Raw genomic sequence first — 23,782 nt, forward strand, 5'->3', positions numbered from 1 at the left:
GTCTGGTGTTCAGTCGTTCAAACTTGTAGTTCTAGCAATGTGGTTGTTCCTTCGAGGAAAAGCCTTATTTAGCGCTTAATTCATGCAGAAGGAAAGAAAGGACCGAGCGCTGATGTCCTCTCGCCTTCATATCTGAACGCGATATTCTGTGAAACATTAACGAACCTAGAGAAGCTTGTAGTAAACAAGTATATTTGAAGCTTTCAATGCGTTTTCTTGTTCCCGTAGATTCTGCCAGTATGAGTTTCTGGCAGTCAGCAATACTTCTGTATATGGGCTGTTGTTATAGAAGCTTCCTAGTGTTTCACGGCTGCAGTGGCCGCTAGTGTACTTAAATATATATGCGCTATAAACAACCACTTCTAGGCGAAACTAATCCGGAGCCCTACACCATAACGTCCCTCGTAACCTATTGTGTAGTTTAGAGATGCTAAACATGACAATTTATTGTAGACGTGTGCATTAAATGCTCTATTTTTTTTCTACAGCTGGATTGTAGGCCCGGCGGTTATAAACGCTTTTTACAATCCGTCTAGCAACGAGATGGGTAAGATGCTTACAGATATTTACATGTCCTCGAATTTTGCATATACATTTTCTCTGACATAACTAAGATTGAAACCTATATACTCTATTAACTGCCTGAACGCGTGCTACGAAGAAAATTAGGTAGAAATTACAGCTAGTTGACTTCGGCTCATTGTTGCAATAAAACATTCTCAGACGTCTCCAGCCGCATGTTCTTTAGGTCACCATTTGATTTACGCAAGCGCTTCGTAATTATAGATAATAATTATCATAATTTGTGCTAATATACCCAACAACTGCTAAACAAATTATTGAGTTTGCTTAGAAACTCAATTACTTCTCAAGCGTATATCCAAAGTAGAACAACAGATTCGCTCTGTAGTCATCCGGACAAAGTCATTCGAATGTCGATGGGGAAATGAAAAAAGTATATTGAGACACTACTACAGATAATATTACAACGATGCCTTCTATACTACCTTTCGCCTTTCAAACCCTGTTAATGGAAGAGATTGTCGCAGGGTTGTAAGGTAGCCATACCGGTGAGGTTTTATGAAAAGTGGTTGCCAGTAGCCTACGCTGCCCAATGCTCATGCCCACGGAAGCTTCATTTAACACACGAATTATGAGACAGAGAGAGAAAAAAGGTTTCTTGAAATTCTCGAACAGGTAGCCGTTAGTGACATAATGCGCACCTCTCATCCACCTGATCTTTTACGTGCAGTGTCAAGTATTCATCTCGTATTTTCCTATTCATTCGGCAAATTATGTTTCTCACACTAATCGATCCACATTTGTTTATCTGGTAGCTGTCTGCGAGAACTTTGCACCTCTGACGGCATATTATGTCAGCCAACACATATGGTGTTACGTTTCGTACTTTGCGTTTAGGTGCTTCGCTGACGCCTTAAATGTGGTGTATGCAAATGTTGGGCCTAACAGAATAGTTTCAAATATTCGAATGTGCCTCAGGATTACCTGTTTTTAAAAGCCACATACAACGAAACTTCAGTTTGGCTAAATTGCATTTAGATGAGTATCAGAAACTATGAAAGCCGTCATGACACCTCAATAAATAGCCCCTAAACAGGCAATGCGGCCTGGATATGACGCAGAACCCAGAAGATAGTACCCGAGAACTTGAGCACGCCACGAGTGGTGCCGATCTCGAAGGTCAGGCCCAGGCGCCATACTGGTACTACTTCTTTGCTTACTAGTCTTGCCACCGTACTGGTACTCGACGTACCGTGTTCTGCTTAATTTCCGGTGGGCAGGAATGGCGTCGTCTTGTTCTCTCCTTTTTTTTTTTTTGGCCGGTGTTCCAGTATACGGGATGATTATATTGAAGTTTTACGGAATTTTTAAAAATTGCTGTTGGCAAATAGCATAATTCTTTCCCTTGAGTTGTATTATTCCAAGAGATGGACATTACAAGCACAAGAAATCAAAACAAATATTTAACTAGTTAGCGGGAATTCAATAATTAAATTCTTCATTATTTTACGGCCCCCATAATGCCGTTAACAAGCTAAGTTCTGCAAGACGCATCCACTTGAAATAAATTTCTAGGAGGACAACAGTTTCGAGATATTATTTTCCCAAGTTTGGGACATACATTGGGGTTACAGTTACTCTTGTGTTTCAATGCATAAAAGAATTTTGTTAATAAAAGTAAGTGAAGCAACAGTGCATTTTTACGGCGAGTTTGATGGCGCATATCTCCAAACTGGTGTCACTTTAGAAATTCCTTACAGGAGGATACGCCTTGCAAGCTCGCCGGCTACTACTGGGAAATTGTAATATGTGCCGTAATGTAAATAATTACAGAGAAAATTAGTAAAGCTTTGTTATTTAGTTGGAAATGTTTCGATTTCTCTTGCAAGTAACGTCCGCCTCTTTGAATAATCTAGCTCAAGGACTAAATTATGTCATCTGCAGCCGGCAGTTTTTTTTTAATTACGTAAACCTTAAAAATGATCGGCCGTTGAAATAATTTTTTTATTTGCGAACTTTTAGTGTCGCGTCCCATGGTAATTAAGACGCAAAAGTTAGCGCGAAGGGTGGTATATGTGTGTCGTCCGCACTATATAAAACTGGGGCCGTATAACGTAAACCTATTCCAATATGTTTTTTATTCCAATCTCCTGACATATTTGAATTTGCGTAGCCACCGACGCAAGCATCGGGCGGTCACCCACAGGGTTGTCTGAACAAACCAATCAAATGCTCCCCTCGTTCATAGGAGGTCACTTTTGTTTGCTTAAAAAACGAATAGCATTACCTGCACTGAGCGGCTTGTCTTATCTAATTGGTTCACTAGAGGCGAGGAGCATGCTCAAGTGGAGAGGGATTCGATGGGGCCGAGCCACTGCACAGAGTATCGATAACCAAATGAAGAGGGTGGTGACGGTGTCTGCGATTGGTCCGCTTTCTCTTATTTAGCTTGCGGTGGCTCGTCGACAATCGCGGCGGCATGCGACGAAAGCTTAAGAATGACGATAAAACGGATCCTCAGCCAAGAAAACTTGGCAGAACGAGGTCGTAAACGTGCCGAAAGTTCTGGAAAACGTTACACGGCCACGCAAAAGGTTTTATTATACGCGAATAAACCCATGCTCTCAGGCAGGGGCGAGTAGCCAGGGCCGAAGCGATCGGCGGCAGCCATCTTTTATTCCTTTCGGAAGGGGGCAGCCTGCGGCTATTCAGAAGAAAATTATTGTTCGGCATATTAATGCGTCTTTAAAGCGTACGCGCCACTTTGACGCGAAAAGCTTTTGCGGTTTTGTGACGCTGCGTGAGAGGCATGGGATGTGGGTTCAGCCCGAAAGCTTTTGACCAATAGCCGAGGGCTAATGGCAAAAAGGCGTCGAATCAGAAATAACTGTTTTTGTTTTGTTCAGTCAAATTATGCATAATCAGTGTGTACACGTCATATCAGATGGGGAGCTATCGTGGTTTTCGTGACATCGCGTGACAGACAGGTGAAGTTAGGGTGATCCAAAAAAGTTTATGACCAATCGCGGTGGGCTAATTGCAGAATTGGAATATAAAAGTTTGGAATAGCTTTACGTTATAGCGCCCCTGGGTTTTTGTACGAATTCCAAATTTTTATTCCATTTCGCTTCTGATCTTGCTTCTACATATGGAAACAAAAAATTGGTTCTTTCTTTCTTATGCTTCGTAGTGTACCCGTCGGGCATACTTCAAGGTGCCTTCTTTCAGCACGGTCTTCCACGGTGAGCGACTTCAGTTCTTTAGATTGTATGTCTGAATTTGATCAACTGGAGTGTGAAATATATGAGATCCCGGGAGAAGTCAGGAAACGCTCTTTCAACTTCGTTAAGTAAACACTTCGCAGAGAAACACGTAGATATGCTGATGAGGTTGCATTTTGCATGCTTGTTATCGTACGGTCAAATTATGCATAACATTCTGTTGAAAGTGCAGATTTTGACATATGACCCGATCCCGATACGGAAATAGTACAGACGATTCATAATGACCTCGCGACTATAAGATGTCGCTTAGTCAATTGCGTTGAGGGACGTATAATTCCTACCGAGTGTAGCATTTAAGCAGTGCCGCTAAAGAAATCGAGATAAGTGAAACATTTGATGGCCTTCTCCTGGCATATGTGTCTGACCACATTTCGAAATCAGTGGTTTTGAGCTCCACATAACGGCCTTATTGGCACTGCGAGAGAGATGACTAAACGTAATAAAGCCTCTCAAAAGTGTTTTCCCTCATTAAACGTAGTATTATGAGCAATTATTGTAACATCATTAATACCAACAGTGGCCAAAGAAGTGGAGCCTCAACCAAGAGCCTCCGTTTTAGTTGAAGAGCGTTGTCTTCTTCAAAGCGAAGGCAAGTTACTTCGCCCTGATAGGTCCCCTGTACGAAGCTTTAAAAACAGGCTGAGGCTTTTCTTGTTCGCATATTGATTGTTGCCTTGAAGTCTCTGTAATACCGCAACCTACTTTCTAATAGCAATAAGAGTAGCAGCAATAACAGTTCCCTTAAAGCTGTCTCTTGTGCTGCTCGTCAGTGCTATGGAACGAATGAATGGGAACCGAGAGGCTCGATTTTCGCTTTATTCTCGCGGACAAAATTTAGTGGCAATGAATGAAAATCTACAGGGCCAAATGGTGCTAGAAACAAAAGTGCTGCTGAACAAGAAAGTTCTGCATTTTCATTGGCTATAGCTGATGCTGGGAAAGAGAGGAGATAAGCAACTTATTTAGAACAATAATGCAGGACAAAATCGACCACGAATTGTTAAATGGGACTTCGGCCTCTGCTTTTCTCTCTGCGTTTGTGCAAATTATAAACTATCCGACGTGGAAGCTACACTGATTCAGCACTCATCTCAAGAAACCAAAATCGCTGTCAGACGCTGCCGGATAATTTGGCGCACTTACTGACGTGCAAAAGGTCCGGTATCTTTTCCTTCATTGTCACGGAAAGTTGTCCGTAGTCAGAATCACCGTGTTCACAGTCTTATGAAGCCAACAGACAATGAAACCAAGGAGAGCGTATGGTAAAGTAGGTGTTATTTAGTTGAACTTTAGGAAAGACAAAGTAAAGGAAACTGAACATGGACGAAAAAGACAACTTACCGTAGGTTGGATCTGAACCCATGTATTCGCATCACGCATTGGATGCTCTTACTAATCTAGGTGTCACGACGCCATTTTGCAATCCACTTTTTTGTATTTATGTATGCGTAGTAAATCAAACTCAAGCAGTTTTAGCCATCACCACTACTCAACGGCCTTTGCGATGTGTGTAGGATATGATGTCTACCGCTTCGAGGATTATATCTAGTAAACCTGCATAAACGTTCAAGAAAGGGGATGGGAAAATGGCGCCGCGGTAGCTCAGTTGTCAAGGACATCGCAGGCGTAAAGCGAAGGCGTGCGTTCGGATGCCACCTATAGCAGTCTTTTTTTTTTTTGCCAGATTTTATTTCCCCAAAGCTTTTCATTTTTACAGTTCAGTTAAACAAACAAGGAATTTAACCTATGCTTTCCTTGGTTTCATTGTTTGTTGATTCATAAGATCGTCAGCGCTATTAGTCGCCTGCGTACTGTGCACAACATACGCAAATCCTGAATACAAGTTGCCTAAGACTCTATATGTCATTTGATGGTTTAAACCCCATTTCAAGTGTACGTTTCCCCGGTAACTTTTCAATAAATGCATATCTGGCGCACCCGAAATGCAACTACAGTCATTTCTGTTGAACGCGTTGAGTATAAACGGAAGTTTATTACCTTTACATTCACAGTTCACTTAACTTCGGCGCAATCGGTGCTGTGGTTGGGCATGAAATGACACATGGCTACGACGACAAAGGTGAATATTTTGAAATCAATGCATGCATTGAAGAGGATGCACACCAGTGCATTTGGTTATTTACACCGGCCAAGGGCTGTGATAGTCAAGCGACCAACTCTTTTTTCCAGTGGTGTCACCCTCTTAAGTTTTGTTTCTTTTCAAAGATTATATATATATATATATATATATATATATATATATATATATATATATATATATATATATATATATATATATATATATATATATATATATATATATATATATAGAGAGAGAGAGAGAGAGGTTTTGTTACACAAGAGCTATCATTTTTTTTATGCAAGGGTTGATGTCTCAGGGCATACAGGGTTATGGGATGAGTGTGACTTAAGGATGATTCATTGAATCACAAAAGATTTGCGGATCTAATAAAGTCCAGGAGGGATCGATAATGTGGTTCCTGCGTCCAAGCAGTGTAGTGACTAGGATTATGCGGATAAAGTCCCGCTTCTGCGAGGTGCCGGAGACTTGCCGGGTTCAATGCAGGGCACACCCACCGCAGCTGGTGGATGTCGGCTTCATCATTGCGTGACTTGCAGACTGGACAGTCGGAAGTGGCCGCACTTTCACCAGTTACATCTATCGTTTGTATTCCACGTTTGTCTTCTGTGTCTGTATTTTTGCTCTGTACAACATTCCTTCTAGTAATGTTTCGAGCTTCTACGTCCCTTCACATTTCTTAAGTAAACATTTTGTATATATCTCGTGCGTAGGTGTAACTTCGTGACGAAATCATTGCGTCTTCGCTCTATCTTTCAATAAGTTGTAACTTAATCAGCTTATAGATATTCACTAGGTGTTTTCCATATGCGCCACTACGAAGACAAGTAGGTAGTTCCTTGGCACTATGATTATAACTGTTGTTGTTTATGTTGTTGAAAATGTGCATCTGTGTAGCTGTGCATTTTTTAAAAACTATTACTGGTGCTTCCCATTTGCTTAATCAAAAACTCATTACCCTTCTCTTCATTCTGTTTTTACACTACTGTGGATTCGTGCGGTAGAATATGATAGCATAATAAGCTTTATATCAGAAGCTATCTCCGCGCATTACAAAGTGAGCTCATTTTTATCTTAACCAGAACAATTTCTTCGTGATGGAAGCCATAGTCATGTAGAGCTCAGCGAAAAGTTTTTGTTTTACTTTGCGAGATGCACTTCTGAAATTGGCGACAGAAATAGCACAGTATATTTGGTGATTCGTTTTGGTGGAACCAGACTTATTAAAGTGCAATTATCTCACATAAGCTACATTAGATGAATTGGTGGGCGTTGCAGTCTCGACAAATCGCAGTGCGATGCCAGCTTGTCACTAATGAACAGAGATATTCAAACAGTGAACTTTCCGAATTTAACCAAACACCAATATTAAATTAAGCGTCTTCCAAATGCCAAATTGAGTATCGGAAATATTTTTCCCATTCCTGAACAAAGCGATGTACAAAGTTTGATGTACATCATTTAGTGAAAAATATGTTATATGCTATATTTGATACATACATGCAATGTCATTCTCAACGGGACGTCCGGTCAACTGAGGAGCTTCCAAATAATAGACAACTGATAGCGGTAATCTGGCACATCATGCTAATACAAGAGTAATTCAGTCCGGTAACAGCATGCTACAAAGTGCACGTGGTGTGTTCATTAAGGGAAATATGTGCGACACTACTGCACCGCCCATTCTTTTCAACAAAATGATGAAAATTGTTAAGTAAATCGTTTTACCTAAACCGACACAACAAATTCGTGTATATGCTGCTTAAAACGAAAGATTTCTTGTTGAACGATTCGAAATTGTTGGACAGGCGTTATCTGCCCCATGCGCTCACTCCGAAACTCCGAAACTCAGAAACCGCGGGTCTCTGGCAGCAGAATCATTCTGAAGAGTCCTCAATTGTATTGATCTCTTTCCTCAGAAACTCCGGTAACTATTGTGCTCCATTGTATTTCAACGAAAACGAACATTCGGCAATATGCAATAGTGCGTTCTCGAATCGAATACAAACCAAACAGTATAGACTGATCGATTCCTAATTAAAGGGCGCATGTCCCAATCGCGGAATGGTATCCAATAAGTACTAAAGTCAGCTTAGCATGAGGTCGGTGCTTTCTACCACTTTCGAGAAATAAGTCCACAGAAGTCTTTGTCGAGATGCATTCATGCTCCAGCTACCAGTTCTGTCCAGTTCTGTCGTACTCGTTCTCTCCGGTTCCAAAAACATCGACAAAGTTATTTCTCGGCCTTATGCCAAGATCAGCGTATCACCATGGCATTAAAAATATTATTCGTATTAATTTTTCCGAACACCCACAGGTGCACCTTCACATACTAAATATGTACCGTGCTCTACCTTCGTGTTGTTTATACTTGTCGTATGTTCTACATCTCTTGACCAGTGCTTTTCTCCTTGCCTGTGAAGGAAGCCAGTATGATGCGGACGGTGCATTGAAGCAATGGTGGACCAATGAAACCCGTACGGAATTCAACAATAGGGCGCAGTGCTTTGTCTACCAATACAGTAACATCACGGACAAAACGACCAACATGACGGTGAGAGTTCGACCATTGTTGAAATTGCTCATTTGATTTGATAAGAGCTGACTATTTTTTCAGGGCATGTGGCATTTCAATGTGTCGAGTTTAAACAGCCTGGGAACTTGTGTTTCTTCGAACACACTGCTGTTCGATCTTACTTTTTTTTCTCCTTAATAACAAGAAATGGAACATCTAAATGTTATCAGTCCTTAAGACAGACAATTCTATGATTTCAGCAATACATTCCTGAACACCGTCAAAAATTTCTTCAGTAGAAGCAGTTTCAACAGTCAGCAAACGCCTGTGCACTAAGCTTCTTGTTTCAGTGTACTGCGCTAGGAAATGGATAGGGGAATTTACATTGAATATATTTTGCTCTCGCATATAAATAAACTGCAAAGCAAGTCAACATACTTTATCTTCAAATGTGTTTGAACTAACGTAAAGTGGAAGATATCTTAATTTCAGCCAAAGATATCGCTTATTCCTTCAAGCAACATTTCCTAGCACGCGAACCAGTTTCTATGTCACGAATACATGATTTCATTCCTTTTTGCGAGAACTAAGCGTTAATTCGACATACGCGTATGGTTCTATTCTTCCTTCACTCTACAGCTCAATGGGGCAAACGCTGTCGGAGAAAACATTGCAGACAACGGTGGCCTGCGCATGGCCTTCAAGGTGAGTGTTAAAGAAAACTTGGCGCTTCGTTCGCACCAGTTTATTGCTGTCTAGTCACCATCATCATCAGAACCAGCCTGGTTACGCCCACTGTAGGGCAAAGGCCTCTCCCATACTTCTCCAACAACCCCGGTCATGTACTAATTGTGGCCATGTCGTCCCTGCAAACTTCTTAATCTCATCCGCCCTCCTAACTTTCTGCCACCCCCTGCTACAACTTCCCTTCCTTCGGAATCGAGTCCGTAACCCTTAATGACCATCGGTTATCTTCCCTCCTCATTACATGTTCTGCCCACGCCCATTTCCTTTTCTTGATTTCAACTAAGATGTCATTAACTCGCGTTTGTTCCCTCATCCAATCTGCTCTTTTCTTATCCCTTAACGTTACACCCATCATTCTTCTTTCCATAGCTCATTGCGTCGTCCTCAATTTAAGTAGAACCCTTTTCGTAAGCCTCCAGGTTCCTGCCCCATAGGTGAGTACTTGTAAGACACAGCTATTATACACTTTTCTCTTGAGGGATAAGGGCAACCTGCTGTTCATGATCTAAGAATGCCTGCCAAACGCACCCCAGCCCATTCTTATTCTTCTGATTATTTCCGTCTCATGATCCGGATCCGCCGTGATTACTTGCCCTAAGTAGATGTATTCCCTTACCACTTCCAGTGCATCACTACCTGTTGTAAATTGCTGTTCTCTTCCGAGACTGTTAAACATTACTTTAGTTTTCTGCAGATTAATTTTTAGACCCACTTTTCTGCTTTGCCTCTCCAGGTCAGTGAGCATGCATTGCAATTGGTCCCCTGAGTTACTAAGCAAGGCAATATCATCAGCGAATCGCAAGTTACTAAGGTATTCTCCATCAACTTTTATCCCCAATTCTTCCTACTCCAGGTCTCTGAATACTTCCTGTAAACACGCTGTGAATATCATTGGAGAGATCGTATCTCCCTGCCTGACGCCTTTCTTTATTGGTATTTTGTTGCTTTCTTTATGGAGGACTACGTTGGCTGTGGAGCCGCTATAGATATCTTTCAGTATTTTTACATACGGCTCATCTACACCCTGATTCCGTAATGCCTCCATGACTGCTGAGGTTTCGACAGAATCAAACGCTTTCTCGTAATCAATGATCTGCCTGGTCAATTTCAGACAAATAGATGACGTCACATTGCTCCGTGAGCACGCATGCCCTTTCCTTATCGCATTCGTCGGCTGTTGTTGGTGTCAAGGTCTTCATTGGCGGGTGCAGACCGATTTCGGGGTGCGTGTGATCTGGACATTTAACCACTTTTAATATCGAAAATTAGACGATTTGAAGCCTCTTAACGCACGTAGGATAACGAAAATGGGAGGAAACTAAAGCTTGCAACAAAAATTACGCTGCAACTTAGCGTCACATGGTATATACTAATGCACACTGGAGCCCATTGTCCTTCACCGAGGTCAGACGCTGCTAACACGGCTTCTTCCTTTTTTTTCTTAAAGTTTTAGTGTGCTCACCATCCTAGTAGCCTGGCTTGCCTCAATCGACACTGTACTTGGTGACAACTTAAGTATTCAGGACCAGCGTCGCCAGCAAACCACACCTGCCACGCGAGCTGTTAGTTAAAAAAGGAAGTTCCGCCACATCATGAAAGGAGCGAACATTATTGGTTGGAGCACCTAGAGAAGAGCTCTTCGAGTTTGGCAGCGGTGTATTTGCCACCCACGTGGAATCTGTATATCTGCCATTGAAATGCGTCCTGTCTGAACTGCCCGATGGTAAATTTCCCGTATGGCCGCTACAGGCCGTTCGCGGGTTTCACGGCACAATGTAGAGAGCAAACTCTGCATGGTGGCCTTGGAATCGCATCTCTGGGGCGTTTCTTAATCGATCAATTGAATTGCTGCACGCAAAGTCATTGTGGCATCCTTGGAGACGAGCAAGAAGACACAGCCGCTCGATCTTCACTTAACAGTGCCGATCGCGTTGCTATCCCGCTGTCAAGAACAGACGCAACGGGAAAGCTCTGTGTGCTTGCTCGCTAGCTTACATTGGCCCATTGGAATTCGGCAGAATTCAAAAACCTGCGCCTTGGTTCCCGGGATCCCCATCTGAAGCTCGGCCTTCCACATGGCTTACCACGACGGAAGGTAACTCTCATCTGTCGCCTATGGCTTGGAGTAGCTTTTACGAATGCGAACCCTTACCTCAACGGAATAGACACAAGTCCAGATTGGGAAGTTTGTGGGTGTAAAGAGACGATAGCCCACCTTCTGTGTGATTTTAATTGTTTCAATGCGCAAAGAAAAGCCGTCAGCACCACGCTCGACGGGATCGACAACCGTCCCCTTAGGGAAGGCCGAATTGCTTGGCTTTGGTCCCAGCCGACGTCAGCACGAACTCGTTTAAAAGTGCTAGTGTGCTTTTTTAAAGGAAACGGGACTAACTGAAAAACTATAGAATGTGCTAACTGATGCTTTCCTGCCTTTTTCTTTTATTTATTAATCGTCTCTTGTTTTGTTATCTGTTCTGCCCTTACCCCATGCCCGTGTGCAGAGAAGCCAACCAAACACTTCATCTGGTTAACCTCTTTGCCTGTCACCTCTTGTTTTCCTTCTTTCCTTCCTGTATATCTGCCACCGACTATACATAGAAGGTAACTGAAATGCTCAACACTTACCTAAGCCTATACTCACTCATAGCCCCCCTCTCTAGATGCAACTAATAACAGTGGTAAAGTATTCTACACATCATGTTGCGAATTCCGAATAACAGTGTTCAAGTATTCTGGACAATGCATCACATATAGCTCAGCACAGTACGTTGTGGCCACAGCCTGAGTACCTTCTACGTTGCAGGCGTACGAAAGACTGCTGCAAGATGAATGCAATGGCGAGGACACCCGCCTACCTGGACTGACACACCTGTCAGGAAAGAAGCTGTTCTTCATCGCGCAGGCAATGGTATGAGCACTCGCTAGAGGTGGCCTTGGCTGACGGAATAAATTTCAATTTCGAGCTCGTTTAAGCAATGGGCTGCTCACAACTGACTATTTGTCTCCTCATTAACCTTTTTACAGGTGTTGTGCCGTTTAAGCAGAGCGGAGTGGTTGAAGCACATCATTCAGTATGACACACACTGTCCAAGTCAATACAGGTAAGTCGAATGGCGATCATGCGAGCCTACAGAAAGCATCACGTAAGTTTTCACCCGTCGCGGTACCTTAGTGGTTATGGCCAATGGGCTCGTGAGCTCTAGGTCCCGTATTCGATTCCGACCACGGTGACCTCAATTCGATGGGGGGCAAATTGCAAAAACGTTTGTGTACTTGTATTTGGCTGCACGTTAAAAAACGCAGGTGGTCAAAATTACCACTGCGGTGTGCTTCATAATCAGATCATGATTCTCGGCACGTAAGGCCTCAGAATTTAATCTTTAGGCGTAAGCTCTCCTTTCAGGAGCACCTCCCAGCCCCATTTGCCCTTTTTACTCCTGCACTCGCATTTTCTCCAGCTATTCTCCCACTTCTCTAATCATATTTACAACGAATATTTCAATATTCCTTACGTCACAGTTTATTGCAGGCAACACTCGGCGTCGGTGCCGCAGTCAAACACTGTGCATCTTTTAAAGAGACACAAAGTAACGGTGGTTCAGTTTACGGTGGTAATATATTAAAAAAATCCAGTTTCACTCATTTGGTGATAAAAGGCTGAGTGCAGGTACAACAAATGAAGGACCAAACTTCGCTCTCTTGAATTTGGCGAATAGACTACAGGGCCGGTGCGTCTGTGTGACGTCATCGATGCGCTGTTTTGGGCACAACAAACATTCTCGAAACGTTTTCGTGTTTGTATATCTCACTCCCTAACAATTGAACGGACTAATTTTTCCTCCGTCGAACAAATGGCTAACCCCGCTTACATGCTTACAAGATCTGTGACGTCACATCGGTCTTGTGGAGAATCTTCAACGCGGTAGCACAACTGGCGACTTATTCGTTTTATGCTCTTTTTAGGTTGTTGAAGCATCCAATCACGGCAAGTTTTGCTAGCTGCAAAAGTGGCAATTTACTATGGGAGTCTAACGTATTTTTCTATGGAATGATTTCAATAAACTCAGTAATTCAATTTCAATCATTTCAATATGTTCTTTCTTTTCAGAGTCGAAATGCCCATGAAAAACTTGGAGGAATTCTCCACCGTATTCAACTGTCCAGCGAATTCGTCGATGAATCCACCCAAAAGGTGCAGGTTATGGTGAAGTGTATTCCAGGGCTTAAGAAAAGATCTAGTCACTAAATACAAATTCTATGCGGTTTTTCTCTGTTTTAATGCTTAATGGCCCGACGGTCGCCTCAACACATATCATCCACAATTCGCAGATTACTGTCGCAGCGCGTCACCTGCAAGTGCTTGCTCCTTAATGTGTGCCGTCATGCTCGTTTATAGATGACATGCAATTTACACGTGACTTCTCGCGCGCCATCTGCGTAACCAAATTGGTGACAACACAGTGTGTTAGCACGCACTGTAAGCAACATGAAGCGATTTAGACGCTGCAAGGACATAAGGCGCCAGCGTTCGTGAGGTCAAGTGTGGTGGTTCAGTGTACGCGACAATTGTGGGTATTGCATAAATTTGCGTATGCTTTGTCCTTACGGCTTCGCATGGCTTTACCATTTCGCAAATTGATCATGTTCAACAAAACATCGCGTTGTAGCTGCAATTATTCGCAATATTATAGAACAATAGCGTTAGAACGGCTTGTAAATTGAGCAGTAGAAATCATAACAAGTAAAGCCATAAGAACGTCTGAAATAGCAAGCGCCGTGATTAAACAAATCCTAGTATTACCCAACGTTCTTACGGCAGCTGAACGATAGCAGCGCCACATTTACCTCTTGTACATTTATAGGAAAGTAGGCTTATTCCGCAAAGGCTGTCTTGCTCAATTACTATACGTTACTATTTCCTGCACCTCTCGTACTATATTCCTATACACGTTATTTCATTACCCGCTCTGCAAATTACATAAAATAGAGGAACTAAGAAAATGCATGTAAATTAACTAGGTTGTGTCCCCTTTGCTACTCTATACCTGGGGAGTGGGAAGGCGGAAGGAAATAGAGGACAGGAGTTCATGTTATTCGCGCGCACTTGAAATACACCCTGCGGCTACAGTCGAACATCCCATGTCTGCTTTCTTTAGGCAGCGCTGAAACTACCGTGAGGCTTTCCCGACTGATGAGGGTTCAGGCCAAGCTCTAAGGATACCTATCCACATATTCTAGAACGCTCCTCCCCTCAGCTCTCCACCTCAACTTGATGATGATGATTTATTGGCATGCCCTTTTAAACGGGGCGGCGTCAAACAGTGCAGAGACCTACAGCGACCACGTTAGAATAAACTTAATCCAGCTAATACGCTCCTTTGTGCAACACGAGTGGCGTCTCCTAGCGGTCTGGAGCGCGAAACCAGCAGAAGCGACTCTACGAAGAAGGCGAGTCGTCTCCCGACTGCTGACCAGGATCGCTCATCGCGATGTAGGAATATGCTGTCTTCCGTCCCGATGCGAAAGCTGACCTCGCCATCTCGTCGAACGCACTTGAGGATAACTGCACAGGGTCAACCTCCTCAATAAGAGCGCCACTGCATACTCAGGCGTCGGTGTCCTGGTCGTCCTCGTCCTCGCCTTCTACGTCACTGAGGCACAAGTTCACCAGCGCTCATCTTTGCCGGGGCACGACCTCCTACGGGTGGTGGTGGCGACGACGGTGTGGAGTCCCCGAAACGGGGGCCGTCACTGCAGCCGTCTTTCGCTGCATTCGCGCTGTATTTGGCGGGTCTGGAGCCGGGACCCAGCCTCTTCACAGGACTATCGACCTGGTGCCTGAAGAAGAACCGGCCTCCCGCCAATCCCGCTTCGATATCCAGCCGGGCCGCCTGTTGCAGGCAACCCCGGATGATGGCAGTGTCCCCAGCGGCTGGAGCTCCTCACCGTGGCCTTGTGCATGGAGAATGGCCTGCTTCGAAAACAAAACTGACAGCAGTATTTTTTACACGACGAAGTGACGACCACGTGCAATTGTGGTCTTGAACGTACAATGAACTTCACCAAAGTGCAGACGCAGTCTTTAGGACCGGAAACGCTGGAGTGCCTGCCGCTCGATACAGGCGCAACATTCTGTCGAGCGGCGTTCTGAATCTCATTTGCTGATCGTACTTTATCGAGCAAGAACTACGAAGAAAAAGTCGAAAATGATAATTAGAAATATTGCCAAATAAAACAACGATTTTCTTGTGGGATAATTCAACAACTAATTCATGAATGTGCGCTTTTTTTTTACATTTTCAAATGTATTAGTTTTTCGAGACTACAGAGATAAGTGCCTGTACCACAAGCAATGCCGACCTATGGGCGCCCATTTACAGCTTTTATGTCATGCAGAATGGCAGTGGCTTGGTCTGTAGTCGTTATTTTCTCGGCGTGTTCGTTGAAGCAGTGTCGTGTGCTTCACTTCATATTTCTCCTGAGCTAACTTAAGGGCCCGGCAAGTGCTATACAGCTGACTGTTGGATACCGTACATCTGGAAGCTGCAGCATCGGACACGCTGCGTCCCATCGCATTGCAAAAGGCAGAACGCCACACAAAGATATGCCACGTAGTGGTAGTCTCCCTTACATTTCTCAAAACACTACAGGCAGTAAAACTGGTAGATGAAATCATTGTAAACTAATACATGTCGCAGTCGTGTCTCGTCCGATAACTGTTGATGGGAATACTTAATTCTGCACAGAATTTGTATTTAAATAATTTTGTGAATAGGATTCGCATACATTTTTACTATCTGAATATGTTGGCCACACTACTTTTCATCCATTGAAACAAATTATTTGGTTCTGTCATGTATATTGAGTGTATAATTTAGGCGGATAAATATGAACTCGTTTTAAAATCTTTTCTAACACTGTTATTCGTGCCTATTCATTCCATCTGCTTCTTAAGTACAAAGCATGATTGAAGCTCAAGCGAGCTGGAAGAGCAGAGAAGTCTGTGGCGGTCGAAATGGTGGTACTTAAATGAGTTAAAACGTTTCGTGCCGAGGCACATCACATTACGATAATTCTTCTACTTTTGACATCCTATATTTTTTTTTTATGATAGAAATTGTCTCCGCAACGCACTAGACGATGACGGTTACTACACAGCGATATATTCTACACGTCTGGCCTTCTATGGAATGCTAACATACATAGTACATAATACTATGTATAGTACTAGCGTATAGTACATAGTACTAGCGCTACTATACAATACATAGTAGCGCTACAAGGAAATAAATGCTTAAGAATAAGGGAATAGAGCGAGGCAGAACTGACGCTAAACTTCAACTGGGTTCTCTGAGAGGGGTGTCAAAAGGCCACAACAAACGCGCATGCGTGACATGGGGCCCTATAACGTAAAACTATTCCAATATGTTCTTATTCAAGTATCCTGACGTCAAATTTGCGTAACCGTCGACGCAAGCATCGGGCGGTCACCCGTAGGGTTCTCTCAAAAAACCAATCAAACGCTCTTCTTGTTCGTAGGAGGTCACTTTTGTTTGCTTGAAAAAACGAATAACATTGCGTACACTGAGCGGCTTGTCTTATCTAATTGGCTCACAAGAGGCGAGGAGCACGCTCAAATGGAGAGGGATTCGATGGGGCCGAGCCACTGGACTGAAAATCGATGACCGTATGAAGAAGGTGGTGCCAGCGTCTGTGATTGGTCCGCTTTCCCTTACTTAGCTTGCGGTGGCTCGTCGACAATCGCGGCGGCATGCAACGGAAACTTAAGAATGACGCTAAAACGGATCCTCAGCAAAGAAGAGTTGGCAGAACGAGGTTAAGCGTGCCGAAAGTCTTGGGAACGTTACACGGCCACGCAGAAAGTTTTATTACACGCAAATAAACCCATCCTCTCCGGCAGGTGCGAGCAGCCATTGCATGAGCGATCGTCGGCAGCCATCTTTTATTCCTTTCGGAACGGGGCAGCCTGCGGCTATTCAGAAGAAAATTCAGTTTTGTTCAGCATATCAATGCATCTTTAACGCGTACACGTCACTTTGACGCTGTGAGTTTTTGCGGTTTTGTGAGGTCGTGCGACAGGCAGGTGAAATGGTGCAGCCCGAAAACGTTTGATCAATATTCGACGTCTAAGGGCGAAAAGGCGTCGAATCAGAAATAACTATTTTTCTTTCGTTCGGTCAAATCATGCATAATGAGTGTGTGCACGTCATATCAGATGGCACACGTATCATATCATATCAAATGTCCGGCACACGAAGCCGTGAAGTTCGCTTGCGGAGGGGTTCACTCAATAGAGTTGGTCACCAGGCCCGGCGCACCCATATTGTTAGTTCATGTAAAGCAGCCCGGTGGTGCTTATTACGCGTGAGCTGTCACGTGTACGGCATATTTGCCTTTCCTTTCTTGTCTTTTCTTTTTTTTTAAGGAGAAAGGCGAGAGGCAACTTATTGTACCGGTCTATTCCTCTGTCTGAAGGTAGTGATAACGTGCTTAACGAAAGAAAATTATTTCTAAATTTGCTCGCGGAGTTAACTACGAGGGTCAAGTATATTCGAAGGCATGTTACGTGAAACGAAGACAACTTCTGAACTAACTACTGTGCCGATCGAAGTGTTGTAAAGAATTTGCGAACACCAGTGATACTCGCTTTGATCTTGCTGCAGCAGCTAGTCAAGAAAAAAAATAAACAGTTGTTAGTTCATCACTGCACATCATTCTATTCGACAGCTGGTACGAACAATTGGTGTAGATCCGTAGCCAAAGGTTTGTACGGGGACCATTTTCAAAATACATTTGAAGAGCTGTTATTACAGTGTTACAGAGAATACAAAAATGGCAGTTAAATTTTAGGAGATACGAAAGGATTACGCACAGTATAAACAGAAAAGAAGAAACAGAACCAAAAGAAGGAAAAAAAAAGACACATTAGAAATGTTGGGGTGACTTATATTACAGATATTACAGATGTCTTGGAAAATATTTCCGTCCCCCTTTCTCTTTCCCTGTGTAGGGTAGCCAACCGGGCTCAGTCCTGGTTAACCTCCCTACCTTTCATTTATCATTTACTCTCTCTCTCTCTCTTTGGAAAGATGGTCTGGGTGAGGCCCTTAAATGGGTAAAAATGACAGTATTGCAAGATACATAACCTGACATAAGCACAAGCCTACAAGGTCAAAAAGAATTGGACAGGAATTGGCAAAATCAAATCAGCCATGACCCATCCATTATGGCCAATGTACGGGGGTGCAGGCCGAATACAGAACAGCGTCTTCCTCTTGCGTTTCGCACCTCGCCATGGTGGCGCGCAACAGAGGACATTTGCCACGCAGTCATGTGTTCCGCTTCCTAAAGATGACGAACGTGCACTTGCCCACAAAATTTTGCGGGGTGCGCGAGCGCGTGGCGAAACGACCCTCCTCCCCTTCTAGCGGGGCACGCCTGGTGTGGAGACCGACGCCTGCACGTCCCTCCGAGACTGCAAGCGTGCATGTTTCCGCGCTTCCCCCTTGCGCGCCGGTGATATCCCAATGTAGCCGCGAGGTGCCCCTCTTGTGATAAGCGCTGTGGCGGCTTCGACGGGCGAAACTATGTGAAGCGTGTTTAGAAGCACGAGCTTGCGTGCGCCACTGCGGCCGCTTTTTGTCGAGTCAAGAGCGCTGGGGCATAGGGCCGGCTCGGTGGCGAGCGCAACAAGTCATTTCCTTTTTTTCTGCGCTGCACCTTTTAGTGGCCAATCTTCGTTGTTTCTTTCTTCTTACTAACGGGGCGTTCTCCCGCAGAAGAGAGTGGCAGAAAACGCGCTCTACAGAAGGAGACAGGCAAGACGAAAATGAACAATTGATTTTCGTTGTATAAACGAAGTTCTGCCCGTCGAAGCCGCCACGACGCATATCGCAAGAGGGGCACCTTGCTAATACACTCGGATATCGCCGGCGCGCAAGGCGGAATCGCGGAAACAGGCACCCTTGCAGTCACAGAGGGACGCGCATGCGCGCAGGCGTCGGTCTCGATACCAGGGGTTCTCCGCGAGGAGGGGAGGAGGGTCGCTTCGCCACGCGCTCGCGCACCCCGCAATATTTTGTGGGCGAGTGTACGTACAGCAAAAAAAAGGGAGAGAGAGGGAAAATGCTTCTGCCTTTCGTTCTACTGGTGATAACGAGGTAACGCTCACGCTAAAGAACCACACGTAGCAAAAGCTTGTTTCCCTCACTCTTTCTTTCTATCGCAATTTGCTTATCAAACGGCTAGTTTGACGAGTTGCTGGGCTATCATCTTCGAAATCAGCGTCTTTATGGGCATTCGGCTCTGCGCTGTTCGATTTCGGCAATTCCTCTGCATTTGGACGCTGCCTTCGCCACGGAAGCGGGGTAGCCGGCACTGATATCGCAGCTTGCTTGGACCTTTGTCGCCATTTTGCCATATGTCGGTGCATGCGGTTGCATGCAAGAGTGCCCCCCTACTTTGGTGAATAGCTTTAGGTTGAGCCGACAAGCCGCAATTCACGCCGCTTTTTCGAAGGGACTACAGAGTGACTGGAAGAATCCTGGCTGCTCATTTTTGTCGGATATTTCGGCGGTTCTTTGGTTAGAACCAAAGGTGTATGGACAGCCTGGTAAAGCTACGTTTCCCAGCAGACGAGGTGAGACCAATTCTTGCAACTGTTTCGAAGTATTTACGCATGAGCAACGTTTAGCGTAGTAGCTATGCGGAGTGCCTTCTGCTCCTCTTTGCTGTAAAACGCTTTCCTTTTCTGCTCGCGAAGTATGCTTATCAACTGTTCTGCAAATACACTACATCTGCCAGTTCAGTGCAGCACGCCACTGCATTAGTTCTTGACTTGCTGATAAAAAGAATCTGATATGATATCTTAGTTGAAATCAAGAAAAAGAAATGGGCATGGGCAGGGCACGTAATGAGGAGGGAAGATAACCGATGGTCATTAAGAGTTACGGAATGGATTCCAAGTGAAGGGAAGCGTAGCAGAGGGCGGCAGAAAGTTAGGTGGGTGGATGAGATTAAGTTTGCAGGGACAACATGGCCACAATTAGTACATGACCGGGGTAGTTGGAGAAGTATGGGAGAGGCCTTTGCCCAGCAGTGGGCGTAACCAGGCTGATGATGATGATGATGATGATGATGATGATGATGATGATGATGATGATAAAAACGTTCCTTTGGCGCCGTATAATTTTGTATATTTTGTATATACGCACGTCTTCCTTATACCATCAACAAGATTCATTCATCAGCCCTTACCCTCCTCGTCCCTTTTCCCCAGTGTAGAGCAACAGGCCAGAGCAAGTTGTAGCTCACGCCGACCTCTCTGCCTTTCCGTAAATCTCTCTCTCTCTAGTCGCAGTAGCAAATGACGTAGACAGCATTGATATCACGGCTTGCTTTCGTGTTGGTTGCCATTTTGCCATATGGCGGTTCCTGTGGTTGAGCGTAAGAAGGCTTATCTGTTTTCGCGATACACTTTAGCTCTTGCCTTGAGGCCGCAATATGTTAAAAGGCGCCACAAATTGACTGAAACAATGTCGGTTGCTCGTGCTTGCATGACCTCCGCGTGGCTCGTAGTTCGAACGATGAGGGGCACAGACAGCCAGGTCAAGTTTCGCTTCCCTGCAGACGAGGTGAGCCCAATTTTTTCTGTTGCTTTGAAGTAATTACGCTCAATAAGGAGATTGAACTGAACAAGTTGGTACTGATTGATGTTTAATAAAATTTAGCACGAGAGAAGACGAAAGCAAAGTAAGAACGCACCACGAGCACTCTTTTTGTCCGCACACACGCTCAAGTTTTACTGAATATTTGTTTTTTTTTTTTCTGAAAAAAACCTTTACTCTTCATTCAGCGCTCGTGGTAGGTTCTTCATTTCTCCTCGTCTTTACTAGCGCTGAATTCTCACCATAAATATGTACAATGAACGTTTTATGTATAAGCTATGCGATATGTGCTTTCGGCTAAATTTTATTGTAAAACTTCGCTTTCTTTTATGTCCCGTTCCGGTAGTACTTGAAGCAACCTTTAGGCAAATGCACTGCAACTGCTTGTTCAGTGTAGCGAGTTTATAAATTTGATGTGGGCACGCTGAAGACATAACTAATTCGTTCCTTACTCCGAAACGCAAATCGAAACTTGCACAGAGTGCATTCAAGGACTATAGCAGGCAGGTTTACGCTTGCCGATTTTTTGCCCTGCTGTTCTTCTCTGTCACGGCATTATGAGCGGGAAACATGGTGAATCAGAAATACGACAAGGAGAGAAAAATTTGCCAAACGAAAACTTATATGCACATCGAACGAACACGTTGACAAATATTTCAAGCGAAGCTATATATTTACATAATATTCCACTAACGGCGATGCGCACGATTATTTGATTTCATCTTATGCAACGAGTATTTCAATGCAATGTTTATGCACAAATCTTCACCTCGTTCAATTTTTGTATTTGTTCGCCACAACGTTCAGGAGCTCTTTAGAATTACAAACACCAAAACCAGGCCGACGTGCAGTGTGAGCCTTATGTGAAGCGTTTTTACGAGAACAAACGCGATGTGTGATGCTTGTCTAGGGAAGAATGCTGATGACAGGTGCATGCACCGAGAAGGATGATACATTTCTCATCACGCGTATTCTGGACATATTCGAGGCAGTTGGGATCTTGAGAAAGCACGGCTCGGCAGCTCTGCATAGACGATCACGCACGGCCATGTATACCTTCTGCTGTTGCAGCTGCGAGCTCGTGTCGCTCAGTACATCTTAAAATTGATCTTATCATCCTTATACTGAATACAGGTATTGGACATATTCGCTTTTCTCTAGCTGGTAATAATTGCTTTCTTGTATCTTACAAACGTGTAATACATTTCTTTATGTACATACTATGATTAGACATCAATAAGTGCATGTCCATATACGGGGAAGAAGCAATCGTCTGGTCATGTTTGTTCTGGTAAAAACTGCACTTCATCGCCTAAACGCAGATATAAGGATCGAAATACTTATGGTACGTTGGCATCTAGCTCCTACAATCTGGATTTTCAAGCAATTTCAAAAATGTACAAGCACGCTTTGAGATTGCTTTCCGTTGTCTGTGTCAACACACATCAAGATCAATTTAGTGTGAAATTTCTCGAAATCGTATGACAAAAATATGAGTAATCACTTCCCTAGAGTTCCCCATGCCCCGGACAGTAAATCCAGAATAAATATCTTGAGTAATCGTTGCCGAGTCAGTTTCGAAAAATGAGAGTTGAGGCAACGAGCGTATTGTGCAAGGGGTCTTAGGAGGTTATCGTTATGGGATAGAATTTCTAGCGCGTTGCTCAATGCATCTGGTTATAGGGAAACAATCGCGTCATCCTGTAAGAGGTAATGTGGTCCCCAGTGACATTGTTGCATTCTGTTAGCAACTTATACTACTATTACTGCTACTGCTACTACTTTACTACTACTACTACTACTACTACTACTACTACTACTACTACTACTACTACTACTACTACTACTACGAATAATAATAATAATAATCATGATAATAATAAATAATGTCGCCCAAGCGACATTCTCAGCAGAAGATTACGACACACCGTCGTTGACAAGACGGCGTGATTATGACTGTCTTCTGTGGCATGACTACTTAACTGATGTGGCAGCAAAAAGTGGCTACTTTAAACATGTACAACGTATGCGTCCTCATTGACGACATACTTAAGGAGTGGTGGTGGTGAAAACAGCAGCGCCCGCTTTAGAATGTTTATGGTTGCACCTTTTAAGCGAATAGTGTTTTTGCCTATTTCATCCGTATTGGTGGTTGGTTGGTGGTCTCTCAGCCACGAAAAACTCATTCGTTTGTTTTTCGTCCTTTCTTTCGCTCGTTTAGTCTTTCTTTATTTTGTTCCAGCAGAACATTTGTTTTTGTTATTTCGTTCGTTCATTCAACCATTCAGTCAGTGTTTCTTTTGTCCGCTCCTTCGATAGTTAGTTCACTCGTTATGTCATTCGATGGCGAAGTCGTTCATCTACGAGTAGTAGTCATTCATTGCCGCGTTCGTTAATTCGTTTGGGCTCTTCGCTTACTTTGACACGTATCGTCGATGCTTTCTGCAAATTTGTTTGCTTCCGCAGCCCTTAAGCAGTCATGCTCCCGACGTCATAGTCATTATGGTTAAAACACGTTGGCGGGATAGTTGGTTAGAATCCATGGTAGAGTGTGTAAGCGCGACTGAACGAGGACGTAGAAAGAAACAGATACACAGACACAGCGCTTCCCGAAGCGCTGTGTGCGTATCTGTTTATTTCTACGTCTTCCTTCAGTCACGCTTATACATTCTACCATGGATAGACATTATCACATAGTCATCACACCGCCATAATCTTGTAATCTAGTGGTTGTCGTGCTCAGCATGTAGGTGTCGTCGTCATCTACGCGTCATTGCCGCTATGCCTTCATCGTCGTTCCCTTATCTCGTCGTCCTCGTTACTGTGCTGTCTTTGTCAGACCACCATAGGGGTTATGTCATCGCCGTCGTGTTGGTGTCCTAGTCAAAGTTCGTCGCCATCAAGGTTGCAGTTATGTCGCTAAATT

At 43.9% G+C, this 23,782-nt stretch overlaps 1 protein-coding gene and 1 long non-coding RNA gene across 2 annotated transcripts in view; both read left to right on the forward strand.

Annotated features, from left to right (window-relative positions):
* Window positions 1–491: 491 nt before the first annotated feature.
* On the forward strand, window positions 492–13,416 carry LOC126538985 (membrane metallo-endopeptidase-like 1). Its single transcript, XM_050185672.3, has 8 exons — window positions 492–547; window positions 3,713–3,764; window positions 5,819–5,886; window positions 8,331–8,461; window positions 9,062–9,127; window positions 11,973–12,077; window positions 12,194–12,270; window positions 13,278–13,416. The coding sequence occupies exons 1-8, from the start codon at window positions 544–546 to the stop codon at window positions 13,375–13,377; spliced, it is 603 nt and encodes a 200-aa protein (XP_050041629.2). The 5' UTR covers window positions 492–543; the 3' UTR covers window positions 13,378–13,416.
* A 6,137-nt stretch (window positions 13,417–19,553) lies between these two features.
* The window catches only part of LOC140214201 (uncharacterized), a 58,256-nt gene continuing 54,027 nt past the window's right edge, over window positions 19,554–23,782 (forward strand). The window contains exons 1-2 of the long non-coding RNA XR_011891122.1: window positions 19,554–19,829; window positions 20,768–20,823. This is a non-coding gene — a long non-coding RNA (uncharacterized lncRNA). The remainder of the gene's footprint in view (window positions 19,830–20,767; window positions 20,824–23,782) is intronic.

Source organism: Dermacentor andersoni, chromosome 11 (genome assembly GCF_023375885.2).
Source record: "Dermacentor andersoni chromosome 11, qqDerAnde1_hic_scaffold, whole genome shotgun sequence".
NCBI classification, from domain to species: Eukaryota; Metazoa; Arthropoda; class Arachnida; order Ixodida; family Ixodidae; genus Dermacentor; species Dermacentor andersoni.

Bases quoted from the DNA above. Each gene is read 5' to 3' on its own strand.
- LOC126538985 (XM_050185672.3), top strand. The intron at 9,128-11,972 runs GTGAGTGTTAAA...TCTACGTTGCAG, and splicing joins GCCTGCGCATGGCCTTCAAG to GCGTACGAAAGACTGCTGCA. The intron at 12,078-12,193 runs GTATGAGCACTC...ACCTTTTTACAG, and splicing joins TCTTCATCGCGCAGGCAATG to GTGTTGTGCCGTTTAAGCAG.